The sequence below is a fragment of the Protopterus annectens genome, chromosome 6.part0 (assembly GCF_019279795.1).
Source record: "Protopterus annectens isolate FY-2018-M chromosome 6.part0, PAN1.0, whole genome shotgun sequence".
NCBI lineage: Eukaryota > Metazoa > Chordata > Ceratodontiformes > Protopteridae > Protopterus > Protopterus annectens.
Genome location: NC_056737.1, coordinates 1,844,197,337 through 1,844,222,126, shown reverse-complemented (window position 1 = coordinate 1,844,222,126; position 24,790 = coordinate 1,844,197,337). Strand labels below are relative to the sequence as shown.

General features: G+C 46.6%; 1 protein-coding gene across 3 annotated transcripts in view; it reads left to right on the top strand.

The window, feature by feature from the left end:
- STAT4 (signal transducer and activator of transcription 4) overlaps positions 1-24,790 on the top strand; it is a 3,571,511-nt gene that overhangs the window by 2,793,493 nt on the left and 753,228 nt on the right. For all 3 annotated transcript variants that reach the window (XM_044075198.1, XM_044075197.1, XM_044075196.1), the window contains one exon: positions 18,758-18,810. In XM_044075198.1, coding sequence (XP_043931133.1) covers positions 18,758-18,810 — 53 coding nt within the window. The remainder of the gene's footprint in view (positions 1-18,757; positions 18,811-24,790) is intronic.

Here is a 24,790-nt window from a genome sequence, read left to right as displayed (position 1 = left end):
TTTATATTGAGCTCCAGATATAGTCTTTCTGTGTACTGACTGCATGCAGTTTTTCACCTCCTTTTATCTATGCATAGTAAATAGTTCCTTTCTGGCAAAAATCAGCAAACCAGATCTGAGGTAACTTAGTGTTGGTGTATTATGGGTAAGGGAAAAGCTCAAGAGTTTTTGGTTGACACTAGCTTTAGCAACAGACAAGTCAGATCCAAGGGACTGGATCCAAATCTATCAGTTGAGGAAGAATTAAATGGACAACGGTGCCAGGGTAATCCTATGGGCTTGGCTTGTAAAGGTTCCAGGGCCATTAGCCTAGTACACACCTATGAACCTATGAACACAGATGGAATGTTATAGTAAGTATACAACTTATTTTTTTGTTTGATCTACCCTGGCTATTTCTTCATCCCCTGAACAAAACCCAGAACTGTAGCAGGCTCATTTTGCTCCCAATGCAGTTCCACTGTCTGGCTCCCTTGAACTATAAGTTGAGGAACAAAAAAAATTAAACAGAAAAAAAAAAATGGAAAAAAAAAAAAAAAAAGAAAGAGTGGTCCATTTCTGTTCTTCAGTCTGGTGCTCCTCACCTCTCTTCTAGCAGCACCCGGTCCTCTAAGTCTGTGCTTTTATTAAGGAGCAAAAAAAAAAAAGAACAGAAAAAATTAATTGTACATTTACAAACTGTAGCAAGCCATTTGCTACATTTGTAACAAGTGGCTTGTTAGAACTTACAGCACACATAGAGCACTGAAGCAATTGCTTCAGTCCTATATTTCATTTCCAGATTAACAGTGCACTTCCCAGTGATCTTCAGCTGCCAATCCCACCCCCCTAACATCTTGCGCCAAGGCAGCTGAAGATCACTGGGAAGTGATCTTCAGCTGCCAATCCCACCCCCCCCCCCAACATCTTGCGCCAAGGCAGCTACCCCCTTCATCCACCTTAGCTACACTTCTGACTAGACCCTTATAACAAAACATACAAATGTTGCACCTCTGCAGAATAGTTTTCAATAATGTCTTGTGAAAATTAACTAGACCCAGGAACTTTTCTGTTCTGTCACTGTGTTAGATAATGATATGTGTAAACAGTTTTTATTCAAGTCTTATCAAGTGGTTGTCTCCTGTTAGAGGAGGCTGACACTCCAAACACTGCACTTGCTGTCAAGCTAATTGTACGTTGTCTGAACTCTGTTTTAACCTTGCATCTTTCAGTGCCTGTCATGCTTCAAACAATACATTTAAATGCTGTTCATAACTTTGTAATTTTGAACCAGTATGTCATCAATATATTGCAACACCTGATCACCCAGAAGTAAATGTTCTAAGATTTGTGCCATCATTTGACGAAAATATACAGGTTGACTGTGAGATCTTTGTGACAACCTAACCATTAAATACTGCTGGTTATCATATGTGAAAACAAATATTAATGAATATTTTGGGTGTTTTAGGCACAAAAAATAAACCATTTATAATATCTAAGTGTGAAAGATGGTTTGCATCTCTTCAAAGATGAACCATCAGAGACTAAGGGTGATAGCTACTAAATGATTTTCTTGTGGTATATATTTATTCCTTAAGCGTAAATCAATCACCATACACAATCTTCCATCTTTTTTATTTACAGGCTAGGTAGATGAGTTACATGGAGTATTCCCTCTTATTATAATTTACCAGTCTGATGATGTCTGTTTTCATCTGCTTCAACCTTTGGGTTGTCAGATACAACCAGATATAACCTTAGCACCTTTTCATGAATTTCTTGATCCGAGGCTTTAATTTTTCTGCTACTTATGATTCCTTCCATTCCAACTAAGTACCTCAGATCTCATTTGCCATCTTATCAGCTCAGATGTGTTTCCAAGGGCTCCATTCTCAAGTGGGATAAGCGTAATGTATGAAACTTAAATTGTTTTTTCTTTTTCCTCCCCTACCTTAAAATATAAATAATCCTTTCTTTATTAGTAAATAGATTCAGTGTTGTCTATTTTTGTCTCATTCAACATATGGGTTGTCAAATTCGACCAGATCTGACCTCAGTACTGACTCTGAATCTTCTTTTGGTTCCAGGGCTCTTACTCCTATCCTTTCCATAATTCCCTCTACTCCACCTTAATACCTCAGATCTTGTTTGCCGCGGAAGACTTTGGATGTATTCTCAAGGGCTCATCTCTTGGCATGAATCCTTTGTAGATTTTCATCCTTTTCTTCCTTCCCTACAGAGAGTTTTACACTCTCTAATTTTTCATCAGAGTGTGTTCTTCTTTATAAGAATAGATTACTATAGCAGATAGTTAGCTAGGTAGTTCTAGTAGATTGATTAAGCAAGTATTAGGCTAGTATTGCCATTTCGATTTGTAACCAGACAGCAGTAAGTATTTTGAGTGCGGTTGTTGTTACTTCTATAATAGTCGCAATGTTTGATATTGTTGTAGTTACTGTAATTCTTGTGGTTGTTGCAGTTGTCAGGAGTCCAAATCCATGGCAGAGTGTCTTTACCATGTTGGACTCCAAAGGTTTTAAGAAATGCTCTCATGGAATCTGAAGTAGTTAACCTCATTTGATCAGCATCCTGTGGGTATCGGATCCGACCTGGATCCGAGCCAGCAGCTTTCCAAGCTAAAGATCTGAGCCCCAAGCTCCTCCCCCTTACCCATAATACCCTGCTACCTCCTTCCAGTCCCCAGATCTCATTTGTCGCGGCTTTAACAAGCACGAGTTACGAGCTCCTGGTGGTTAGGTAGTGAGTATTTGTTAAATTCTTGACTTTTGAAAAATTTGAGAGGTGTGTGTTTGTGACTGTTTAAACCCATTAGCCTAGCTTAATTTTAGTATATTCACCCTTCCCCTTATTCTTGTGTGTTAGTGTGTGTGTGTGGTTGTGGTTTTTGTTATGGCCGAAGGCCCTAAGGCCATTTTCTCCAAGTGCTCTGAATGTGGCCATAAGCTCTCCCCAGCCGATGGCCACACTCAGTGCGTTCTTTGCCTGGGGGTAGCACATTTATCATCGGGCTGCCATATCTGCGCAGCCTTTAACCCCCCGGGCTGTGAGGGATAGGAGGAACAAGCTGATCCTGGTGGGTCTTTTACCCACGGATTCTGCTTCTTCCTCCTGTCCCTCAGTGGCTCCAGCCGAGACTGCGGCTGTTCAGCCAGTTGTGCTATCTCCCCTGGCTGGGACTCTACCTCCCACCATTTCCCAGAGAGAGAGAGAAGCACTCTAAGAGAAAAGAGAGGGGGGAGAGAGAGAGGGAGAAAGAGAGAGAGAGAGAGAGAGAGAGAGATAGGGATAGAGAGAGACATAAGAGCCACAAGCGGTGGGCCGACTCTGCCCCCTCGGCCCCGCCGGCTAAACAGCTCTCTTCTCCTCTGAAGATTCCCGGGTCTTCCCCTCTCAGCTCCGTTCCTCACTCTTCTTGCCGGAGCTGGAGGAGGAGCCGTGGCCATCTTCGAGGTCATTGCGGCGGCCTTCCCAGCCAGCTTCGACTGCTTCTTCTAGGTCGACACGAAGCTTTTCAGACGCTGATATGGACTGGATGATGCGTCACTTCCTCCAAGCCCAGATGCAGATGGGAGTGCTCCTGCCTCCCCCCCTCTGGGGGGGGGGAGCTCGGCCCCATTTTTTGCCCCCATAGCTTTTTTTCTGATCCATTATCGGGTTTTGGAGCCAACGTCGGATCCGAGTAGTCTCGGAGTCAGGGAGTCGGCGGCGACAGAAGTTGCTACTTCGACGCCGGCCATGCCCTCAAGTTTGTCGGTTCCCTTTTCGGATCCAAGCTGTTGGAGCCGAGAGCCTCGCGTCGGATCCGAGGGGGTAGGTGTGTATTCGGCTCCATTGCGGTCGGAGCATACTTCCCTTTCGGGTCCGATCGCTTCGGCTCCGATGCTGATCCCCGCGTTGGATCAGAGGGTGTTGCTCATGCAACCCAGAGAGAGCGGTTCACCTTCGGCCTTTGACGTGGTGGAGAGGGTTCTCTCAAGAGGTTTGAGACCCCCTGCTCGTGCTATGGATCCAGTCAACATTCCCTCGCAGATGGGCTTGTCTTTCATCATCTGGCCCCAGGGACAGCCTGCGTCGACACTCCAGCCAGTTCCACTGGAGGAACATGACCCTGTTGGTGAGCCCTCCTCGGACAGTCCCGCCGAGGAGGTCCCTCACAAACGTAAGTGTAAGAGGAGGCACTTGGACTCCCGAGTCCCTCATGGAAGACACCGATTTAGAGGAAGGGTAAGGTTCCCCCAGGTCACCCCCCCCAAGGACGTCTCCTTTGGAGACATTATGGAAATGCTACGCCTAAAAGGGGGGTGGTCAGCCCAAAAGCCTTCCTCAGATGAGTCGGTGTTTCTGGAGGCGTTTGACGCAGGCCCGTCTACCTCTTGGGTGTCCCCTCCGGCCGACCCCCTGGTAGATCTCATTACTACCAGGGCATGGAAGGAGCCGGACACTGTAGAGCCAATCCCCAGGAGACCAGATAAGATCCTTAGTCCCCCTGTGGATAAGTCAGCGTGGAGTAAAGGTTTCCCGGTAGATGCCATGGTGGTGGCAGTTGCCTCCAAGAAGGAACTGGCACAGGATAGTTCCTCGGTCCATCCTCCTGATAAGGAGTCTCAGATGATGGATTGCATCGGAAAGCAGATGTTTGCTTCAGCTACCTTTTCCATAAGGGTGCTGAATTACTTGGCCCATGTGATTAGGCTTCAGTGGGATCTGGTGAAGGAATACGCTGAGTCTCTCCCTGAGTCCATGTCAGCCGAGGACAAACGGACCTTCTCAACTCGCATGGCCCCTCTGAAATCTGTTTCAAACATGTCTAAGCGGCTACTCTCCCATGCCATGGAGGGGGCCGCTAGAGCCAGCGGATCAGGCATCGCCTTATGGCGTCACACCTGGCTCCGACTATGCAGAACCCTTCAAGGCATCATTCGCCAATGCTCCCTTCGACGGTTCTACCCTATTTGGCAAGACCGTCCGCAATACATTGGTCCAGAGCAAGAAAGACGGGAAGACGCTGTCTGCCGTCGGAATCCGCTTCTCGGCTCCTCAAAGGTCCTTTTCCAGGAACCAGAGAGGACAAAAGAAGATGTGGTTCCGGAAGTCTCAGCAGTCCCGTTATGCTCCGGACCCTTCATCCTTCAGAGGCAGAGGGGGACAAGGTGGACGCCGGCCCAGAGGCAGAGGGGGGCCGAAGAATTTTGGGTCGTGGGAACCTTTCTCTGATCGACCCACGCAGCAGCCCTGAGGGGTTGCTCCTCTCTAGAGGCAGTCGGAGGGTGTTTTTTGAAGCACCGGGCACTATGGGAGTCCATCACGACAGATCGCTGGGTGCTTTGAATAATATCCAGAGGCTACTCTATTCCCTTCATAAATCTTCCTCCTCAATTGAGGCGCCTCCCTGATGTTCCACCCAGTCAGAGGGAGGCTGCAGCTTTAGAAATAAAGAAGATTCTAGAAAAAAGAGCCATCCAGCACGTCCCCCCAGACCAGTCTGGGTTAGGCAATTACTCCAGGTTCTTTTTGGTGCCAAAAAAGATGGGGGACTTAAAACCAATTCTTGATCTTTCTACAATGAACCTCTTCGTTGCCAAGGAGAAATTCCGGATGGTCACTCTTCAATCCATTCTCCCCCTACTGCAGGAGAATGACTGGATGTGCTCCATAGACCTCAAGGATGCGTACTACCACATTCTCATGGACAGATGATCCAGGAAGTTTCTCCGCTTTCGGTTGGGGGCCAGTCATTACCAGTTCAGGGTCCTACCATTTGGCCTCACCACAGCACCCAGGGTGTTCACCAAGGTCATGGCAGTTGTAGCGGCCCACCTGCTTCAAGGAATACAGGTTTTTCCTTACCTGGACGACTGGCTCCTTGCCGCCTCCAACAGGCATCTACTCTGCCCAGCCAGGGATTGCTTCCTACTCTTAGCCTCCCAGTTGGGGATCACTATAAATTACAAGAAATCATCCCTTCAGCCAATGCAAGTTGTGGACTCATAGGGGCTAGAACAGATACGCTTCAGACCAAGGCCTTCTTGACGTTGGACAGGCTTTGCAGCTTAACCCTTCACGTTCTAGCACTCCTTCAATCTTCAGCCCCTTCAGCGGAGTTAGTCCTGAAAGCCTTAGGGTCCATGGCAGCAGCAGTCAACCTTTCTCCCTTAGCTCGCTTGCACATGAGGGTCCTCCAGTGGACCTTGCAGATCCAGTGGTCCATCCTTCAACACCCGTTGGACTCTCCGATCCCCCTCAGCAGAGTTTGCAGAAATTCCCTCATATGGTGGCTCCAATCTCGAGAGCTTCGGGAAGGACGACCATTCATAATGCCACAACCCCAAGCCATGGTAACCACGGATGCTTCTCGTCTTGGGTTGGGGGGCACTGCATGGGCAGAACTGTCCAAGGTATGTAGACTCAGACAGAGACCGTTCTGCATATCAGTGTTCTGGAGATGAGAGCGGTGCTTCTAGCATTGCAAGCTCTTCATGCCTTTCTCCCTCCAGTGACTATTGCAATTCAGACAGACATGTCAGTGGTCTGGTACATCAACAAACAGGGGGGACCAGGTTTTACCCTCTTTGCCGAGAGGCCATGAGAGTTTGGCATTGGGTGATATCCACCAACCGTTTTCTGTTAGCAATGCACATTCCGGGTCGGTCCAACATCCTCACAGACAAGTGGAGTCGAACTATCCTCTCACCTTATGAGTGGTCTCTGAACCCCTTAGTAGCAAAACAGATCAGAAAGTGTGGTCAGCCTTGCTGCAATCTCTTCGCATCGCCTTCAGACGCGAAGTGCAGTGAGTTTTTCGCTCTAATCGCCCCCCCCCCCCAGTGGAAAGCCCCAGAGACGCTCTAGTTCATGATTGGCCATCTGGTCTTCTTTATGCTTATCCTCCTCTTCTGTTAATGACAACATTTTTACAGAAAGCTCGTCGGTTGGGGAACAAGATTATCCTCATAGCCCTATTCTGGCCTTGTCAAACCTGGTTCCCGTACCTACGGCCTCATCTTCTAGCTCCTCTTTGGATCATAGATCCAATCCCGGATCTGATTTTTCACCCTTCGGGATTAGAAACTCTGAATCTGGACAACCTCAAGCTCTCAGCTTGGTTGATCCAGTTCCATTAGTTGCCAGGACTCCCGGTATCTCGTCTGCAGTTAGATCCATCCTGGTAGCGGCGCATAAGCCTTCTACCAGGAAGGTTTACAACATCAAATGGAAACGATTTTCCATTTGGGCCTCGCATAAGAATTTGGATCCTTTCACTGTTCCCATTCCAGCAGTGCTTGATTTCCTATCTCATATTTTTCAGCAAGGGGCCAGTTCTTCTACTGTAAAGGTTCAAATGGCTGCCATTTCCCATTTTCACATTGGAGACAATCTTAGTCCTTTAGCTTCCACTAAGATTTATAAGACCTTCTTGAAAGGAACTTTTCTTTTGAGACCTCTTATTAGGAACGCTGTTCCCCCATGGGACCTAACTTTGGTCCTTCAGGCTGTAACTGGACCACCCTTTGAACCTGCAGCTTCTGTTGATTTAAAATTCTTATGTTGGAAAACTGCTTTCTTAATAGCTATTACCTCAGCTAGAAGGGTGTCAGAACTCCAGGTCCTTTGTACAAACCCCCCATATCTTGTTTTCCATAAGGACAGAGTCTCTCTCAGGACTAACCCTTCCTTCTTACCTAATGTGGCTTCCGAGGCGAACATCAATCAGTCCATGAATCTGCCAGTTTTCTTCCCTATCAGAATAAAGGGGAATACAAATTTCATTTGTTAGATGTTCATAGACAATTGCGCTTTTACCTGCACAAAACAGCTGCCTTTTGCAAGTCAGAGCAGCTCTTTGTTTCCTTTGCGAAGCCTTTCTTGGGTAAGCCAGTGTCGATGGTGACTCTAGCTAGATGAATTTCTCACTGCATTTTGCTCACATACAAGATATCTGGTCTGCCAGAGCCCTTAGGGGTTCATGCCTATTCTACCCATTCTATGGCTACTTCTGCTGCGTTCTGGTCAAGAGTGCCCTTAGATGACATTTGATCTGAAGTAGGATATTCATTTGTCTGCAACCTGTGGGTTATGGATCCGATATCGGATCCGAACCGGCATGGTTTTCCAGCTATGGATCCAAGCTCTCAGCTCCTCCCCTCACCCATAATGCCCTGCTCTACCCTCATGACCTCAGATCTCGTTTGCCGCGCTGGTGACTGGATTTGGGTTCTTTGCTCTCAGCTAAGTGCTTGTATTTTTACCTGTTAAAACAGAAAGTTTTAAATTTTTTGTGTATTTTTGTGTGAAAGATTAGGTTTCCCTCATTAATAGTTGTAGTTTGAGTTAAATTAAGTAATTTTTTTTTTCCCTCGCTGTTCCGTAGAGTGTGTGTGTAGGCCTGTGTGTCTTTTAAGTTACTTTTAAGTTACTTTAGTAGCTTGTAGATTATGGCTGATCAGCCAAAATCTATCTTTTCTAAATGCTCCGAGTGTGGCCATAAGCTCTCACCGGCTGATGGCCACACTCGGTGTGTTAAGTGTCTCGGGGTTGAACACCTCACATCTGGCTGTTCCATATGTGCAGGGTTCAACCCCAGGGCACTGAGGGAGCGGAGGTCCAAGCTTGTCTTGGCGGGTCTTTACCGCCAGACTCGGCTCCGGCCTCCGCTCCTTCGGGGACTACTGTGGCTACAGTTGTTCCCCCTGTGGCACCCCCTCCTGCTCCTGGGACTCAACCTCCCGCTTCTGGAGAGGAGAGGGATGCTGCTAAAAGGACGGAGGAGAAGCACCAAGCGGCGGGCCGAGACCTCTGTTTCGGCCCGCCAGCCAAGCGGCTTCTCCCCGGCTCCGTCGGTTCGGTCTCCTCCTTCTCGGCTCCGGTCCCCTGTGTTTTTCACCGGGTCCTGAGGAGGAGGAGACCCGATCTCCGTCGAGGCTATCGAGGAGGCACTCCAGGCCTACCTCGGTAGCCTCGTCGAGATCTACCCATAGCCTTTCTGATGCTGATCTGGACCGGATGATGAGAAGGTTCATCCAGGCCCAGATGCAGATGGGAGTGCTCTTGCCTCCCCCCCCTCCGGGGGGGAGCTCAACACCCTTTTTTAAGCCTATTGCTCCTTCTCCGACCCGCTATCCGGGTTCGGAGCAGCTGGAGCCGAGCAGCTCCGGAGCCGGGGGTGGGTCGGCGCCGATAGTACTGGTACCGGATCCGACCCTGCCTCGAGTGCGTCGGACCCGACCTCGGAGCCTGGACCCGAGCAGCGAAACCGGGGGGATCAGTGCTCCTTCGGCGCCGTCTGTGTCGGAGCGTACTGTCCCCTCGGATCCGAGTGCTTCGGCGCCGGCTCCGGTCCGCTCTTCGGATCCGAGGGGGAGCCGATTGTCGGATCCTTTGGTCGAGGTCGGCTCCCCTTCGGCTTTTGATGTAGTGGAGAGGGCTCTGTTGAGGGTCTCCGGACCCCCGGCACTTGTTCCGGCTCTGTCCCGCGCTCCCTCTGCACTGGGCCAGGCTTCCACCATCCGGCCCCTGGGACAGCCCGTTTCTGTGCCCCAAGTTGCTCCTATGGAGCAAATTGCTGCTGGCGAGGACTCCTCTGACAGCCCCCCAGAGGAGGTCCCTCGCAAGCATACGTGCAAAGGAGGCACATTGACTCCCGAGTCTCTCACTGAAGACACGGACTTGGAGGAAGGGGAAGGCTCCCCACGGTCACCCCCCGAGGATGTCTCCTTTGGAGACATCATGGAAATGCTCCGTATAAGGGGGGGGTGGTCTGCCCCCAAGTCTTCCTCGGACGAGTCCGTGTTCTTGGAGGCATTTGAAACGGGCCCGTCTACCTCTTGGGTGTCCCCCCCTGCCGACCCCTGGTGGACCTTATTACCACCAGGGCGTGGAAGGAACCGGACACCGTGGAGCCAATTCCCAAAAGACCGGATAGGATCCTTAGTCCGCCATCCGACCGGACCCATTGGAGTAAGGGGCCTCCGGTAGATGCCATGTTGACGGCGGCCACAAAGAGGGAACTGGCTCAGGAGAGTCCTCAGTCCACCCACCGAGCAAGGAGTCTCGGATGATGGACCGCTTGGGGAAGCGGATGTTCAGTTCGGCGACCTTCTCGGTAAGGGCGCTGAACTATTTGGCACATGTTATTCGGATGCAGCGAGATCTTATTAAGGAATACGCTGCATCCCCGAGTCCATTTCGGAGGAGGACAGAGTTCTGCACTCCACCCGTATGGCCACTCTTAGGTCAGTTACAAATACTTCTATGCGGCTACTCTCCCATGCAACGGAGGCCGCCGCTAGAGCTGCGGGACAGGACTGGTCACTAGGCGTCAGGCCTGGCTCCGTCCTGCGATTTTTCTGAGCCCTTCAAAGCGTCATTTGCGACGCCTTTGATGGTTCTGCTCTGTTTGGCAAGACCGTTCGCGACGTTGACCCAGAGCGAAAGGACGGAAGACGCTGTCTGCCGTCGGGATCCGCTTCTCTGCACCCCAGAGGCCCTATTCTAGGAACCAAAAGGGTCAGAAGAAGATGTGGTTCCGGAAGTCGCAGCAGTCCCAGCCTGCTCCGGACAACCAGTCCTTCCGTGGCAGAGGAGGACAGGGAGGACGCCGCCCTAGAGGCAGAGGGGCTCCCAGAAACTTCGGGTCCAGGGAACCTTTCTCTGAACGGCCCGCAGCAACCCTGAGGGTTGCCCGACTGCTCTACTCTGGAGGCAGTCGGGGACGTTCGGGGCACCTAGCGGCATGGGAGTCCATAACATCGGACCGGTGGGTTCTCCAAATCATATCCAGGGATATCGCATTCCTTTCCTTCACCTTCCAAAGTTGAAGTCCCTCCCAGACGTCCCACCCGGTCAACGGGAGGGCGCTTTGGCAGAAATTGGCCATCTGCTAAAGAAAAGAGCCATCCAGCCCGTTCGCCCAGACCAGATCGGATCAGGGTTCTACTCCAGATTCTTTTAGTGCCAAAAGACGGGGAACTAAGACCAATCCTAGACCTCTCTCTCTTGAATCTGGCAGTCCCCAAAGAAAAATTCCGAATGGTCACTCTGCAATCTATTCTCCCCTTCTGGGAGAAAATCACTGGATGTGCTCGATAGACCTCAAGGACGCGTACTACCACATCCTGATGGACAGGCGCTCAGGAGGTTTCTCCGCTTCGGCTGGGAGCCAGTCACTACCAGTTCGGGTCCTTCCCTTTGGTCTCACCACAGCCCCAGGGTGTTCACCAAAGTATTAGCAGTGGTAGCGGCCCACCTGAGGCTTCAGGGGTGCAGGTCTTTCCCTACCTGGACGACTGGCTTCTTACCGCCCCAACAAGGCATCTACTTCTATTGGCGAGACTCCTTTCTCCATCTTGCTCCCTTTCTGGGCATCACAATAAATACAAAAAGTCCAACCTGGCCCACACAGCTCTTAGATTTTATAGGGGCCAGGCTAGACACAAGGAGTTTACGAGCCTTCCTCACTGCGGACAGAGTTCTAAATCTGCAGCTCCAGGTGCGGGCCATTCTCCATTCAAGTTCTGTTCCAGCGGAGTTGGTCCTGAGGGCTCTAGGGTCCATGGCATCGGCTATAGCACTTCTTCCTCTTGCCAGGCTCAATATGCGCATTCTACAGTGGACGCTCTTAGTACAGTGGTCATACCTTGCTCTCCCCATGCATCATCCCATAGCGATCAGCAAGGCTTGCAAGCGGTCCCTCTTGTGGTGGCTCCACTCCCGGATCTCCACAAAGGCCACCCATTTTGTGCTTCTCCCCTCTCGCCACAGTGACCACGGACGCCTCCCGCCTCGGGTGGGGGCACTTTATGGGCCGGACCGTCCAAGGCACGTGGAACGATTCAGAGACCTTACTACATATCAATGTTCTAGAGATGAGAGCAGTGCTCTTAGCGTTGCTAGCACTTCAGGACTTTCTTCCCTTGGGAACAATTGCGATTCAATCGGACAACATGTCGGTTGTCTGGTACATCAACAAGCAAGGGGGAACAAGGTCTTACCCTCTTTGTCGAGAGGCCATGAGAGTTTGGGAATGGGCAATCTCCACCAATCGCTTTCTAATAGCAACGCACATTCCGGTCGGTCCAACATCCTAGCGGACAAGCTCAGTCGCACCATTCTGACCCCTTACGAGTGGTCTCTCAATTGTCAAGTAGCGAACGCATATTCGCACGGTGGGGAACCCTTCATGCGATCTTTTGCTTCTCCCTCAAACACCAAGTGCGACAGTTTTTCGCTCTAATACCTCCTCCCGGAGGTACCCCAAGAGACGCTCTGGTGCATGCTTGGCCACCCGGTCTTCTGTATGCCTATCCACCCTTGCCTCTGATGCTGCAAGTTCTTCAGAAAGCCTCTCGGGTGGGTTGCAGAATGATTCTCATTGCTCCATTCTGGCCTCGACAGATCTGGTTCCCCTTCCTAAGGTCTCACTCGGTGAATCCTCCTTGGATTCTAGATCCCATCCCGGATCTGATATCCCATCCATCCTGCATTCCTCCTCCGAACCTGGACAACCTGAAGCTGACCGCTTGGCTGCTCCAGTTCCACTCTTGATAAGGACTCGGTATTTCTTCACCTGTAAAGGCTATTTTGGTGGCGGCTCATAAACCATCCACTAGAAAGGTTTACGAAGCAAATGGAAACGTTTCTCTTTGTGGGCGGAGCGGCAAGGCCTGAATCCCTTCACGGTTCCTCTCCCTTTAGTGCTTGACTTTCTAACCACTCTCTTTAACGATGGTGCCAGCAGTTCCACAGTCAAAGTTCAACTGGCGGCAATTTCTCACTATCACATTGGCCATGACTCTAATCCTCTTATGTCAGCCAAATTGTGTAAAATATTTCTTAAAGGTACTTTTCTTCTCAGGCCCCTATAAAACAAGCAGTTCCTCCTTGGGACCTTTCTTTGGTCCTACAGGCCTTGACCGCTCCTCCTTTCGAGCCAGCGGCTACGGTGGATCTCAAATTCTTGTCCTACAAGACAGCCCTTTTGGTAGCCATTACATCAGCCAAGAGAGTTTCTGAACTTCAAGCTTTATCAGCTAAACCTCCTTACTTGGTATTTCATCCGGACCGTGTCTCCCTCAGGACCAACCCGTCCTTTCTTCCTAAAATCGCTTCTGAAGCAAACATCAATCAATCCATTAACCTCCCTGTTTTCTTACCTAAATATGAAAACAAAGGTGAATATAAGCTACATTCACTAGATGTTCACAGGCAACTTAGATTTTATCTGAACAGGACAGCTGGTCATAGGCAATCCGACCAGCTGTTTATTTCCTTTGCAAAATTCAATTTGGGCAAGCCAATCTCTAAAGTTTCTCTGTCCCGCTGGATTTCACAGTGCATTTTATTGGCTTATCAAGCTTCAGGAAGGCCCGCACGGAGGGTGTTCATGCCCATTCAACCCGGTCAGTATCTACCTCGGCAGCCTTCAAGGCTAGGATTCCTCTAGATGATATTTGTGCAGCAGCCACGTGGGCTTCATCTCATCGTTTATTTCCCACTATAAGTTGGATCTTGCATCTAGGGGTAGAGCATCCTTTGGCTCATGCGGTGCTCCGGAATATCCTTCCATGATGGCCGCCCAAGATTCAGGTAGCTGGGGACTCTGTCCCACAGGTTGCAGACAAATGAATATCCTACTTCAGATTTAGAAGTTATGTACTCACCATAACGTTCCATCTGAGTAGGTGTATTCATTTGTCTGCAACCATCCCGCCCTCCTATCCCCCTGGCCTTTCAGTTTCCTGCATATTCTTTGTTACCCTTTTTAGGGTATTGTTGCTTTGGCAAACTCGATCTGAGGTCATGAGGGTAGAGCAGGGCATTATGGGTGAGGGGAGGAGCTGAGAGCTTGGATCCATAGCTGGAAAACCATGCCGGTTCGGATCCGATATCGGATCCATAACCCACAGGTTGCAGACAAATGAATACACCTACTCAGATGGAACGTTATGGTGAGTACATAACTTCTAATTCTGCGGCTACTTGGGCTTCCTCTCATACCTTTATCTCTCATTATAAAGTGGATTTAATATCCAGAGGAAGGGTAGGTTTTGGCTCTGCAGTGCTCCGGAATATCCTTCCTTGAGGGCCTCCTAAGTTTTTGGTAGCTGGGGACTCTGAAGTTAACTACTTCATGTACTCACCATAGCGTTCCATCTGAGTAGGTAATTTCATTTGTCAGCAACCGAACCTCCCTCCTTCCCTCTAACCTGGTTCTTTGGTTATCTGAATCCTAGAATGATCTCAGTTTTTGGTATTCATTAGGTTAGGATGTTTCATGTTGTGGTTTTGTCTAGGTGAAATTGTATAATTGGGCAAACGCGATCTGAGGACTGGAAGGAGGTAGCAGGGTATTATGGGTAAGGGGAGGAGCTTGGAGCTCGGATCTTTAGCTTGGAAAGCTGTCGGCTCGGATCCAGGTCGGTTCTGATACCCACAGGTTGCTGACAAATGAAGTTACCTACTCAGATAAAATATTATGGTGAGTACATAACTTCTTTTTCTGGATCATCTCCAGATCTCCTGATTCATCAATCGGGACAGTTTCACCCCTCCATCCACACCCTCAAATTGACAGCACGGCTGCTCCAGTTCCATGTATAGCCAGGTACAGTCCCTTATCTCCAACGGTCAAACACATCCTAATTTCATCCCATAAACCTTCCACTCAGAAGCTATATTCTAGCAAATGGAAAAGGTTTTCCCTTTGGGCTACAAACCAGGGCTTAGATCCATATACAGCTCCTTTAGAATCCATTTTATCCTTCCTAACAACAATTTTTCATGAAGGAGTGGCAGCCGCTACAGTTAGAGTTCAGTTAGCTGCCATTTCCAATTTCCATTATGGTTTCATGGGAAATCCAATCATGCAACACTCCCTTCTTAAAAAGGAGTTCTTCTTCTTAGGCCCCCAATAAAACAACCTTTAGAACCCTGGGACTTAAATTTAGTCCTCTCATCTTTGATGTCTGCACCCTTTGAACCATCCTCATCGTCAGACTTAAAATTGTTATCATGGAAAACCCTGTTCTTGGTAGCTATAACATCGGCTAGGAGAGTCACGGAACTTCAAGCCCTAACTATTCCATCTCCTTACATTATCTTTCACAAGGATAGAGTCTCTCTTAGGACAAACCCTTCCTTTCTCCCTAAGGTATGCTCAGAACACAACCTGAATACTACCATTGAGCTACCTGTGTTTTTTCCAAACCACTCTAATAAATCAGAGTATAGACTTCACCAGCTAGATGTCCACAGGATACTCAGATTCTATATACACAGGACCAAAGAATTCAGGAAATCTGATCAACTTTTTGTTTCCTTTTCTGACAAAAGAAAAGGCTTACCTGTTTCAAAAATTACTCTTTCAGAATGGCTTTCGGATTGCATATCCTTTCCTTATCAACAAGCTGGTAGACAATTACCGTTAAAAGCTAAAGGTCACTCTACTAGGGCTGTAGCTACTTCATGTGCCTTTAGATCTAGGCTCCCAATTGATACTATTTGTGCAGCAGCTACTTGGGCAAGACCACATACGTTTGTCACTCATTACAAATTGGATTTGGCCTCCCGGGACAGGTCATCCTTTGGGTCCACTGTGCTGAAGAGTCTCTGCTTGAGCCATCCAGGATAAAGGTGCTAGGGACACTGTCCCATCCAGCAAGAATTACAGTGAGATAGGACTACATAACATAAAGAAGTACTTAACATAATGTTCCATGTTTGTAGTCCATCTCGCCTATATTCTTGCGTCCCTTCCTCCAACCCCCTTCCCGTTTCTGGGGGATCTAGTGGACCTTTTTTGGGGGCTGCCTGACTTTGCTCTTTATTGTCCACCTGGAACGGATTATGTTTCTAATCCCTTCCTGTATTTTACTTCTTTCTTATTATTATCTGATAGGTATTTATTACTTTCTTGCAAACTCGATCTGGGGAATTGCCGTGAGGCACCATGGGGTAGGGGCTAGCCTCGTGCCAGTAAAAAACTCTCGAGCTTTAGTATAGGCTGAGTTGGAGCCGAATATCAGCTCCAAACCCAACCAGCAAGAATATAGGTGAGATGGACTACAAACATGGAACGCTATGGTAAGTACATAACTTCTTTTTTTTCCAAGTATGTTTGATGAACATTTGCAGGACTCACATTTGCTGATGGCTCAAATTCCTATGGTGATGCAAGGTTGCCCTTTTGTCTTTCCCCAACCCAAGGTCACTGTGACCATGGACACTTCCCAGTTGGGGTGGGGGAGCACTACAGCAAAAAGGCAGTCCAGGGCAAGTAGTCCCCCTCCAAGGCCAATCTCTGTATCAGCATTCTAGAGATGATAGCAGTTCTCCTAGCTTTTCTGGCCTTCCAGGACTCCCTCCCTCAAGGAGTGATATCTATCAAAACCAACAACATGTTGGTAGTCTGGTACATCAACAGACAAGGGGGAACTCATTCTTATTATGCCAAGAAACCATGAGGTTTGGCAATGAGCAGTATGCTCCAATTACTTTCTTTTAACAGTGCCCATTCTGGAGAAGTCCAGTGTTCTAACAGACAGCTGTTGCAAATCTGTCCTCCTGCCTCACAAGTGGTCCCTCAATCAAAAGGTGGCAGAGCTGATTTTCCACCACTGGGGCCAACAGTGTTAATCTTTTTGCTTCTTCCCGCAACAAGAAATGACAGCAGGTTCCTTGCCATGATTATCCTGGAGGGGGAGTCACCCAGAGATGCCTTGATCCACAATTGGCTCCCTGGTGTTCTTTACTCCTTCCTTCCAACTCCTGTCATCCCAAAATTTATTCAGAACACATTAGAGAGGAATGTTACTGTGATCCTCACTGTCCCCTTTCGACTTCAACAGGTGTGGTTCCCCTACCTGTGGTCTCATCTGAAACACCCTCTATCGGTGCTGGATCCCAGTGCAGATATTACTCACCCATCCAGCCTTCCTCTCCTGGACATTTAAGCCCTCAAATTAACTGCTTGATTTCTCCACTTCCAGTTATGGTTAGTCAATCTAGACTTTCTTCCCAAGTGATCCACATTCTCATTTCATCCCAGAGACCATCTACTAGGAAGATTTGCAAAAATAATTGGAATAGGTTTTCTGTTTGGCTACTTTAAAAGAATTTAGACTCTTTCTCGCTGCCCTTTCTAGTGATCTTAGACTTTCTAGCCTGTCTTTTTCAGAATGGTACCAGTTACTCTTACTATGAAAGCCCAGTTGTCAGCTACTTCCAGTTTCCACTTTGAGGAGAATCAGTCCCCAGTTGCCTCTCTCAAGTTATCTAAAGCCTTTTTGAAGGATACCTTTCTTCTCAGACCTTTTCTTAAAGATCCTACCCCTACTTGAGATATTACAGTTTTACTTCGACACTGACTAAACCACCATTTGAACCTGCTGCCAATGTGGATCTCCAGTTCTTAACTTGGAAAACATTCTTGGTGGCAGTTACTTCCACTAGGAGGGTATCAGAACTCCAAGCTTTTTCATGTAAACCTCCTAACATAATTTTTCTCAAGGACAGAGTTTCCCACTGAACCAGTCCTTCCTTTTTGCCAAAGGTAAATACTGAGACCACTATAAATCAAAACATCAGTCTTCCAGTTTTCTTCCCAAATGTTTACAATAAGGGAGAATACCTGCTACATTTGTTGGTTGTTCACAGACAGATCCATCTTTACATCTACCATATGAAGGCATTCTGAAAGTCTGATCAACTTTTTGTATCCTTCTCAGCAAATAGACTGGGTCAAGGAGTTTCTAAATATGTATGCAAAGAAAAAGGTTTAGCTATGCCTAGACCAATCTAAAGCTCACTTTATGAGAGCTGTGGCAACTTCAACTGCTTTCTTTTCCAAAGCATCTATTGATGACATTTGTGCAGCTGCCACTTGGTCAAATGTTCATAGATTTATAGCCCATTAAAAATGGGATTTGTTTTCAGGAAGCAGGGCAGCTTTTGGTTCAGCTGTCCTCCAGAAATACTCTTCAGTGAGTCCACCCAAGCATTATATTAGCTGGGGACTGTATCCCAGGTATTGAGCAATGGACAGAAGAGACAACATCAGATATGAAAGTTATGTACTTACCATAACAATAGATGTGTGTCTGCTTCTGTCCCTTTTCAACTCCTCTCCCACGTATCCCCCTGCCTGATTATGGAATTTATTGTTCCTTTATCCTGGTTTAACTGGACTAACCTGTAAAGGCCCTTTAAGTGCACTTTCTAGCTTCAAATCAGCTTACACACATTCGTATTACCTTTGGATAATCTTTTATAGCATTATTAATATTAATATTCTGAAGCTGTCTGTATTTTTGGGCAAACTCTATCTGAGGCAGTGTTGGGCTTTGCAGGGTATTATTGGTAAGGGAAGGAGCCTGAGCTTGTGCTTCAAAGTCCTGAGTGGTTGAAGATGGATCCAAGATCAGATTTGAAGACCCATCAGTTGGGGAAGGACAGGAGCAGGTAACATAGCTGTACTGTTATGGTAAGTACATAACTTGCATTTTTTTTCAAAAACACTTGCTTTCAGCCAGTTAGGCATGGACATCTGTGGCTCAAAGGCAGTATTTAAACATTTATTCCTAACTGAATCTGTCTGCCTTTTAGTAAGTAAAATGAAAATACAGACTCTGGAGAATGTAATATGATGAGGTAATGATTTAATTTTCCATTAAGTACATTATAAAAATCATGAACTAAAGTTTGAACAGACTAAATAAAAGTAATCATATTGTAACTTGTTACTTTGTTCTTCTGATACCAGGGCAGCAAACAAATTACGATGATTGTCAAATTTCCTGGGCCAGGTTCTGCAAGGTATGCAGTTAATTTTCTTTTACCTGGATACAGTAAATCAACGTTTCTGGAATTATTGTACAAAATGCTGTGTGCATTTATATATTTTTATATTATTGTGTTTGTTTTATAAATGCTTTTGGTGTCCCATTTCTAGAAGATATTTTTGTTCTTTCTCTCTTTTGGTCAGTGGGTTATTTTTGCAGCAGCAAGTGCCAGCAAATCTCACTTCAGTAAATCTCCCTACTTCTTAAATTAAGTGCCATAATTTTGCTAGCTTCTAGTAATTTTGTCCTGAAACTTGAGTAGTAATTATATGACGATGGTTTTATAAATACCATAGCAGTGTAATATTTGTCATGGATGTTGATTATATCAAGGCAAGGGCTAAATTTATTTTGGATGTGCATTTCATCTTGCACTTAAAATAACTGTGAAGAATTGCTGAATTAGACGTTGTTGTTGAAACTGTTGAAATTTCCATAAATGCACACCTGAGTTTCCCATACTAAACACAGCAACAATGTTTAGTACTTTTCCTAGATTTTCAACAAGCTTACCCTTTCATCCTATTCCACAAGTAAAAATAACCCCCAAAATCCCTGTTTATCTGGAAGCTGATTTTGCAAGTCTGAAATTAATCTTCTCGGCAGACTTACACAACAGCAGAGGCAAAATTTCATGAGAAGGGACACAATAACAAGTTTAAAAGTCAATATAAGTAAATGTCACCACTTTACAGTCATCTGTCAGAATACCAACTAAATACTATTGAACTGAGGACCACCATTACTAAGCATTATCATAGTTATCTTAGTTTGTTGTGTCAACTTATGAAGAGTAAAAATATGTATCTTGTTTTAGGAATATATTGTCCGTACGCATGCGTGTGTGTGTCTATAGTGGGAGTTTTGTGGTGAATCTGCAGTGGGACTGTCAGGAGGGAAAAGCAAAAGGTGGGATGACACTAGTCTGTTTTCTGTGAGGATGTTAATTAAATTACAGCTCAGATACTTGTAGATTGAGCATATTTCAGTTCCCTGCAGTCTTCATGGCATATATGGGTGTTGCTGTGACTACAACCCAGATAACCTGTGTTCAGGTACTAGCCTAGGTGCTGAAAGAGCTGCCCAGCAAGGGATATAACAGATAGCTAAGCCTGCTTGTCTGTTCCTGTTGGATTGAGGTGTACTGTTTATTTTAAGACTAGTCAGACAGAATGTCTTGACTGTACCCTGTAAATCAGGTTAGAAAACTAATTCTTCAACTAACTGTACAAAGCCTTACAACTGAAAAGTAACTTACAGACAATAGCATGTTACATAACTAATTACAGCTGTCGTTCACTGGCTGTGTTAATCCTAGAATTTTCAAAGGGCAGAAGCATAGCTGGCTCAACCAGCACCCCACCCACTCCACTCGTCAAGTGAAGAACAAAAGAAAAAAGAAAATGGACATTCCTTCTATTGGCATACCAACCAGGTGGCCAGATGCACAACTCACCCTCCCCCCTGCCCCACCCATTCAGGTCCCATTTCTGTGCCCTGCCCCCAACCCTCCCTCCCTCCTTCAACACTGCCTACATGGCATGGAGCACTACAGTGCTTCTGCTTTATCCTCCCTCCCTCTTTCAACACTACATGCATGGCATGGCGCGCTACAGCACTTCTTTAATTAAAAAAAGGGCGTTTCTCCTTTTTTAAATGTAGTGAATAGTTGCTACAGTTTATACCCTGCCTGCACAGAGTACTACAGCTCTCATGTTTTAGTAAAATAAAAATCTTTTTTTTTTTTTTTTTTAAACTGCTTGCTACAAATGTAGCATATAGTTGCTACAGTCTATACCCTGCCTGCATGAAACGCTATAGCACTCAGGTTTTAGTTAAAACAAAAAAGATTTATTTTTTACTTTTAAACTGCAAAAACTGCAGTAAACTGCTTCCTACAGTTAAGACCACACATAAAGGGCTACAGCACTCAGGTTTGACCACAAATGCAATACCAGCTTTTAAAAGCCAGTATTGCATTAAAGAAAGATCGGGCTCAGCTGGTCACAAACTCCCAAACAGTTTGAACCCAGGGCAGATGTTCTTCATGTTTCACTGTTGCAGTCATTACATTTGGGTAATCTGCTTGCAGGTTGTTTCAGTCGGCCTGATTAACAAAGTCTTGGGTCCTGCATCAGTTGCTGTCCCTTCTTCCATGACGTCAGGTCGTCAGGGGTATAAAACATGCAGCCGACGTCATTACATCAGTCTTTCTTGCCGTGCGGTGTCCGAAGAGAAGCAGTTTGCAAGTGCCGGTCGGCCGACTCCTGAAATTGTCGTTTTCGAGTTTCAGAACTGGAGTCTTCAACTTAAAGCTAAGAACCCCATTGGGGAAACATTTTCTTGCTCCTTATCGATGTCAGTAAAAGTTAATAATTGCATTACTTGTGGAAAGCAAATACCTCAAAGATTTTCATTCGTACTGTATTCCTTGCCTTGGCCCTGACCACGACGTACCTTGCTGTCGGTTTTGTGCTTTATTTAATCAGCCCACTATCTGTCGTCAGTATATTTTTGCCTCTAAATATTTCGGTTCTCTGATTAATTATCCAGAAATGACATCGGTTAGCCATCCGCCTACCGGGATTTTGAAAAAACGCAAAGATAAAGACAGAGATAGGCCGCCGAGGTCCAAAACTGCCGATGATGCTTCTCCTAAGCCAGTCACCAGTTCGCCGGTACTCAGTGAGGTGCTTTTGCAGTCCCTGATACCTGCTACTTCTGATTCGCAGGCCTATACTGAGACACATTCAGAGTCCGGTATACCGCAAGATACTTCAACTATGGAACCCGTGGATGTCTCTACCTTGGATGGGTCCGGAGCCGCTGTGCAGGCACCGGCTTCTGAGGGTGTATTCAGGCCTATGGATTTAAATATTAAATCAACGCCTCTGTCATCACTAAGGCATAAATCTGGATCCATGTCTAAAAAAACGACACCCAAGCCACATGCTCAGGCCCCTATGCCTAAAAAACAAATGATAAAAATGGCTGAAGATCTAATAACTCTAATCAGGGGTAGTCAACCCCCCCCCCCCCCAAGAGGCCTAGGGCTGAGCTTGATTATGAATCTTTTGATCAGAATTCTGTTTCTTCTGACTCTTCTGATGACTTGGATTTGTCTTTACCTACTTATAAGGATTCTGATGCAGAGGACTCTATTCCCTCTGCTTCCCCTCTAGAGGATTTTTCTTTTGGGGAAACTTTACATACTTTAAGGGAGCATTTCCACTGGGAAAGCCAGGAATTTTCAGATTCAAAAAAGAGGCTTAGGGATTTCCTCCTTCTACCTCAGCATAGGCCTTTGGCTATTCCTCCTGTACTAGACATTGTTGATGATGTTTTCTCGGAATCCAGTTTGGCCCCTTATTACCTGCCTCCTGTGCCTAGTAAACCTGACAGGTACTACAGGGTTCCTGAGTCCCACAAGTTCCTTTTCAAAAACCCTATTGCAGATCCAGAGACTATTTCTCAGGGGCCCAAGGGCATTAAAGGCTTCTACTGTTAAAAATCCTACCCCTTCTGATAGAGACTCCAGGGCGCTGGATAGATGGAGTAAAAAGGTTTATACTTCAGCAACTTTGGCAATCAGAGCTTTAAATTGCCAATTTCATATGTTAACATATCAGCAACATGTTATTGGTCTGCTTAAACAGAAAATGATGTTGATTCCTGACTGTGTGGAAAATAAAGATTTACAGGACTTAATGCATTCTGCTGAACAAGTTGGAAAACATACTTTGCAATGTGGTTTTGATTTTTTAGTGGCCTCTTGCAGGGCTGCTGTTACTGGGTCTGTGCTTTGAAGGCATGCTTGGCTTAAGGAGCAATCTTTGCCTGATCATGTTAAAGCTAAATTGTTGGATGCTCCTTTAAATCAGGACCGCCTGTTTGGCAACAAGGCTGAAGAAGTTCTTAAAAAGATGGAAGATAAAGTTAAATCTATGCAAACTGTTAAAGATTTTTTACAAGTGCAACTGCCTAGATTTAGTAGTAACTGGACTACTAAGAAATGATCCTTTCCAGTCCCTTCCAGGTCTTCTCAAGCCAAACCCAGACACAGCAAAAAACACAGGTTTCAGTCCCAGGGGACTCTCAAAACTAAGCAGCGGGGGGCCTCCACTTCCAAATCTGGGAATAACAAGACACCTCCCTATGGTAAACAGTCTCAATGACTTCCTTTTAAAATTTCCAAGCACTTATCTTCTGACCGCCCCTTTGGGGGATAGATTGCTCTTCGTGCAAAGAATTGAGAACTCATAACCCAGGACAAATGGGTTTTAAATATAGTGTCCCAGGGATACAGATTTCATTTCCACACATTGCCAACACCAAATGAGTGGCCAGACCTGCCCCCAAATCAGTGGGCAGAGGCTCAAAAACAAGTACTTTCTCTCTTAAGCATGGGGGCTATTCAACTAGTACCAGAAGAGGAAAAGGGACAAGGTTTCTACTTCAGACTTTTCCTGGTACCCAGAAAAGACAAACCATGGTGTCCAAAAGGTTTCTACTTCAGACTTTTCCTGGTACCCAGAAAAGACAAACCATGGTGTCCAATCCTGGACCTGTCTACTCTAAACACCTTTCTAGGGATTCCAAAATTCAAGATGCTGACTCTTCACCAATTACTTCCTATCCTAGGCAAAGACGCCTGGTTGGCAACAAATTACATTCCTGTGAGCAAGCTTGTATACAACTTCCCAGATGGCTTACCTCACACTAGAAAAGCAAATTCATTTGATAACCTACTTCAAACAAGTGGCTACAGAAACCCTGCTATCTGCAAGACAAATACTGCAAGCCGTGGGGTTCATGGCCTCCTGCATTCTTCTAATTCCATATGCAAGACTGCATATGAGGAAACTACAGTGGTATCTAAAAAGCCTATGGAGTCAACATTCTCACAGCCTAGAAACAACAATTCCTATCATACCTTGCCTACGTCTAGGGTCCCACTGGTGGGCAGAGGCCTGCCACCAAAACAAGGGACTACCATTCACACTACCCCCTGCCGCTCAAACCCTAACAACAGATGCATCAGACTATGCATGGGAGGCTCACCTGGCAGGGAAGTGCATTCAGGGCGAATGGAACCCAAGTCAAATGCACCTACATATCAATCAAAAAGAAATGTTAGCTGTACAGAATGCTCTGACAGCCTTCAAGGACTAAATTCTTCTAGGACAACTATTGGTAAAGACGGACAGCACCACGGTTATGTGGTACATAAACAAGCAGGGGGGTACACATTCTTACCCCCTCTGCAGACTAGCAGTGGCATTGTGGAACACAGCCTTGAGCTGCCAAGTGCATCTACAAGCTCAATTCCTGCCAGGAAAATTAAATACACTGGCAGACGGACTAAGCAGAAACCTCATGGACCCACACGAGTGGAAACTGGAACCAAGGATTTTCAACATGTTGAAAAGCGAATGGGGGAGCCCAAGCATAGACCTATTTGCCTCCCCCCCAGAACTACCAATTGGACAAGTTTTGCACAAGGACTCCCCACAAACAAGCCTGGAAAGTGGATGCTCTGTCCTTCAGCTGGAAAAATATATCAGTCTATGCCTTCCCCCCACTGCCTCTGCTCTCCAAAATTCTACTAAAAGTCAAACAGGACAAACCAAGGATGATTTTGATTGCTCCAAACTGGCCGCGCCAACACTGGTACCCCCTCCTGCGCAGTGTGTCACAGTTATCTCCGTGGCATCTGCATCAGACCCCTTCCCTGCTGTCTCAGCAGGAGAACCAGATTCTGCATCCTCAGCTTCCAACATTGAACCTTGCAGCCTGGCTAATTACTTAAACCCACCCTTATCATCCCTCAGCAAACCTGTGATGGATGTCATCTTAGAGGCAAGGAGGCCTAGTACTAGAAAATCTTATGCTGAAAAATGGAAAAGATTCTGTGCCTGGAACCAATCTCAAGGGATGAGCACAGCAGCGCCCAA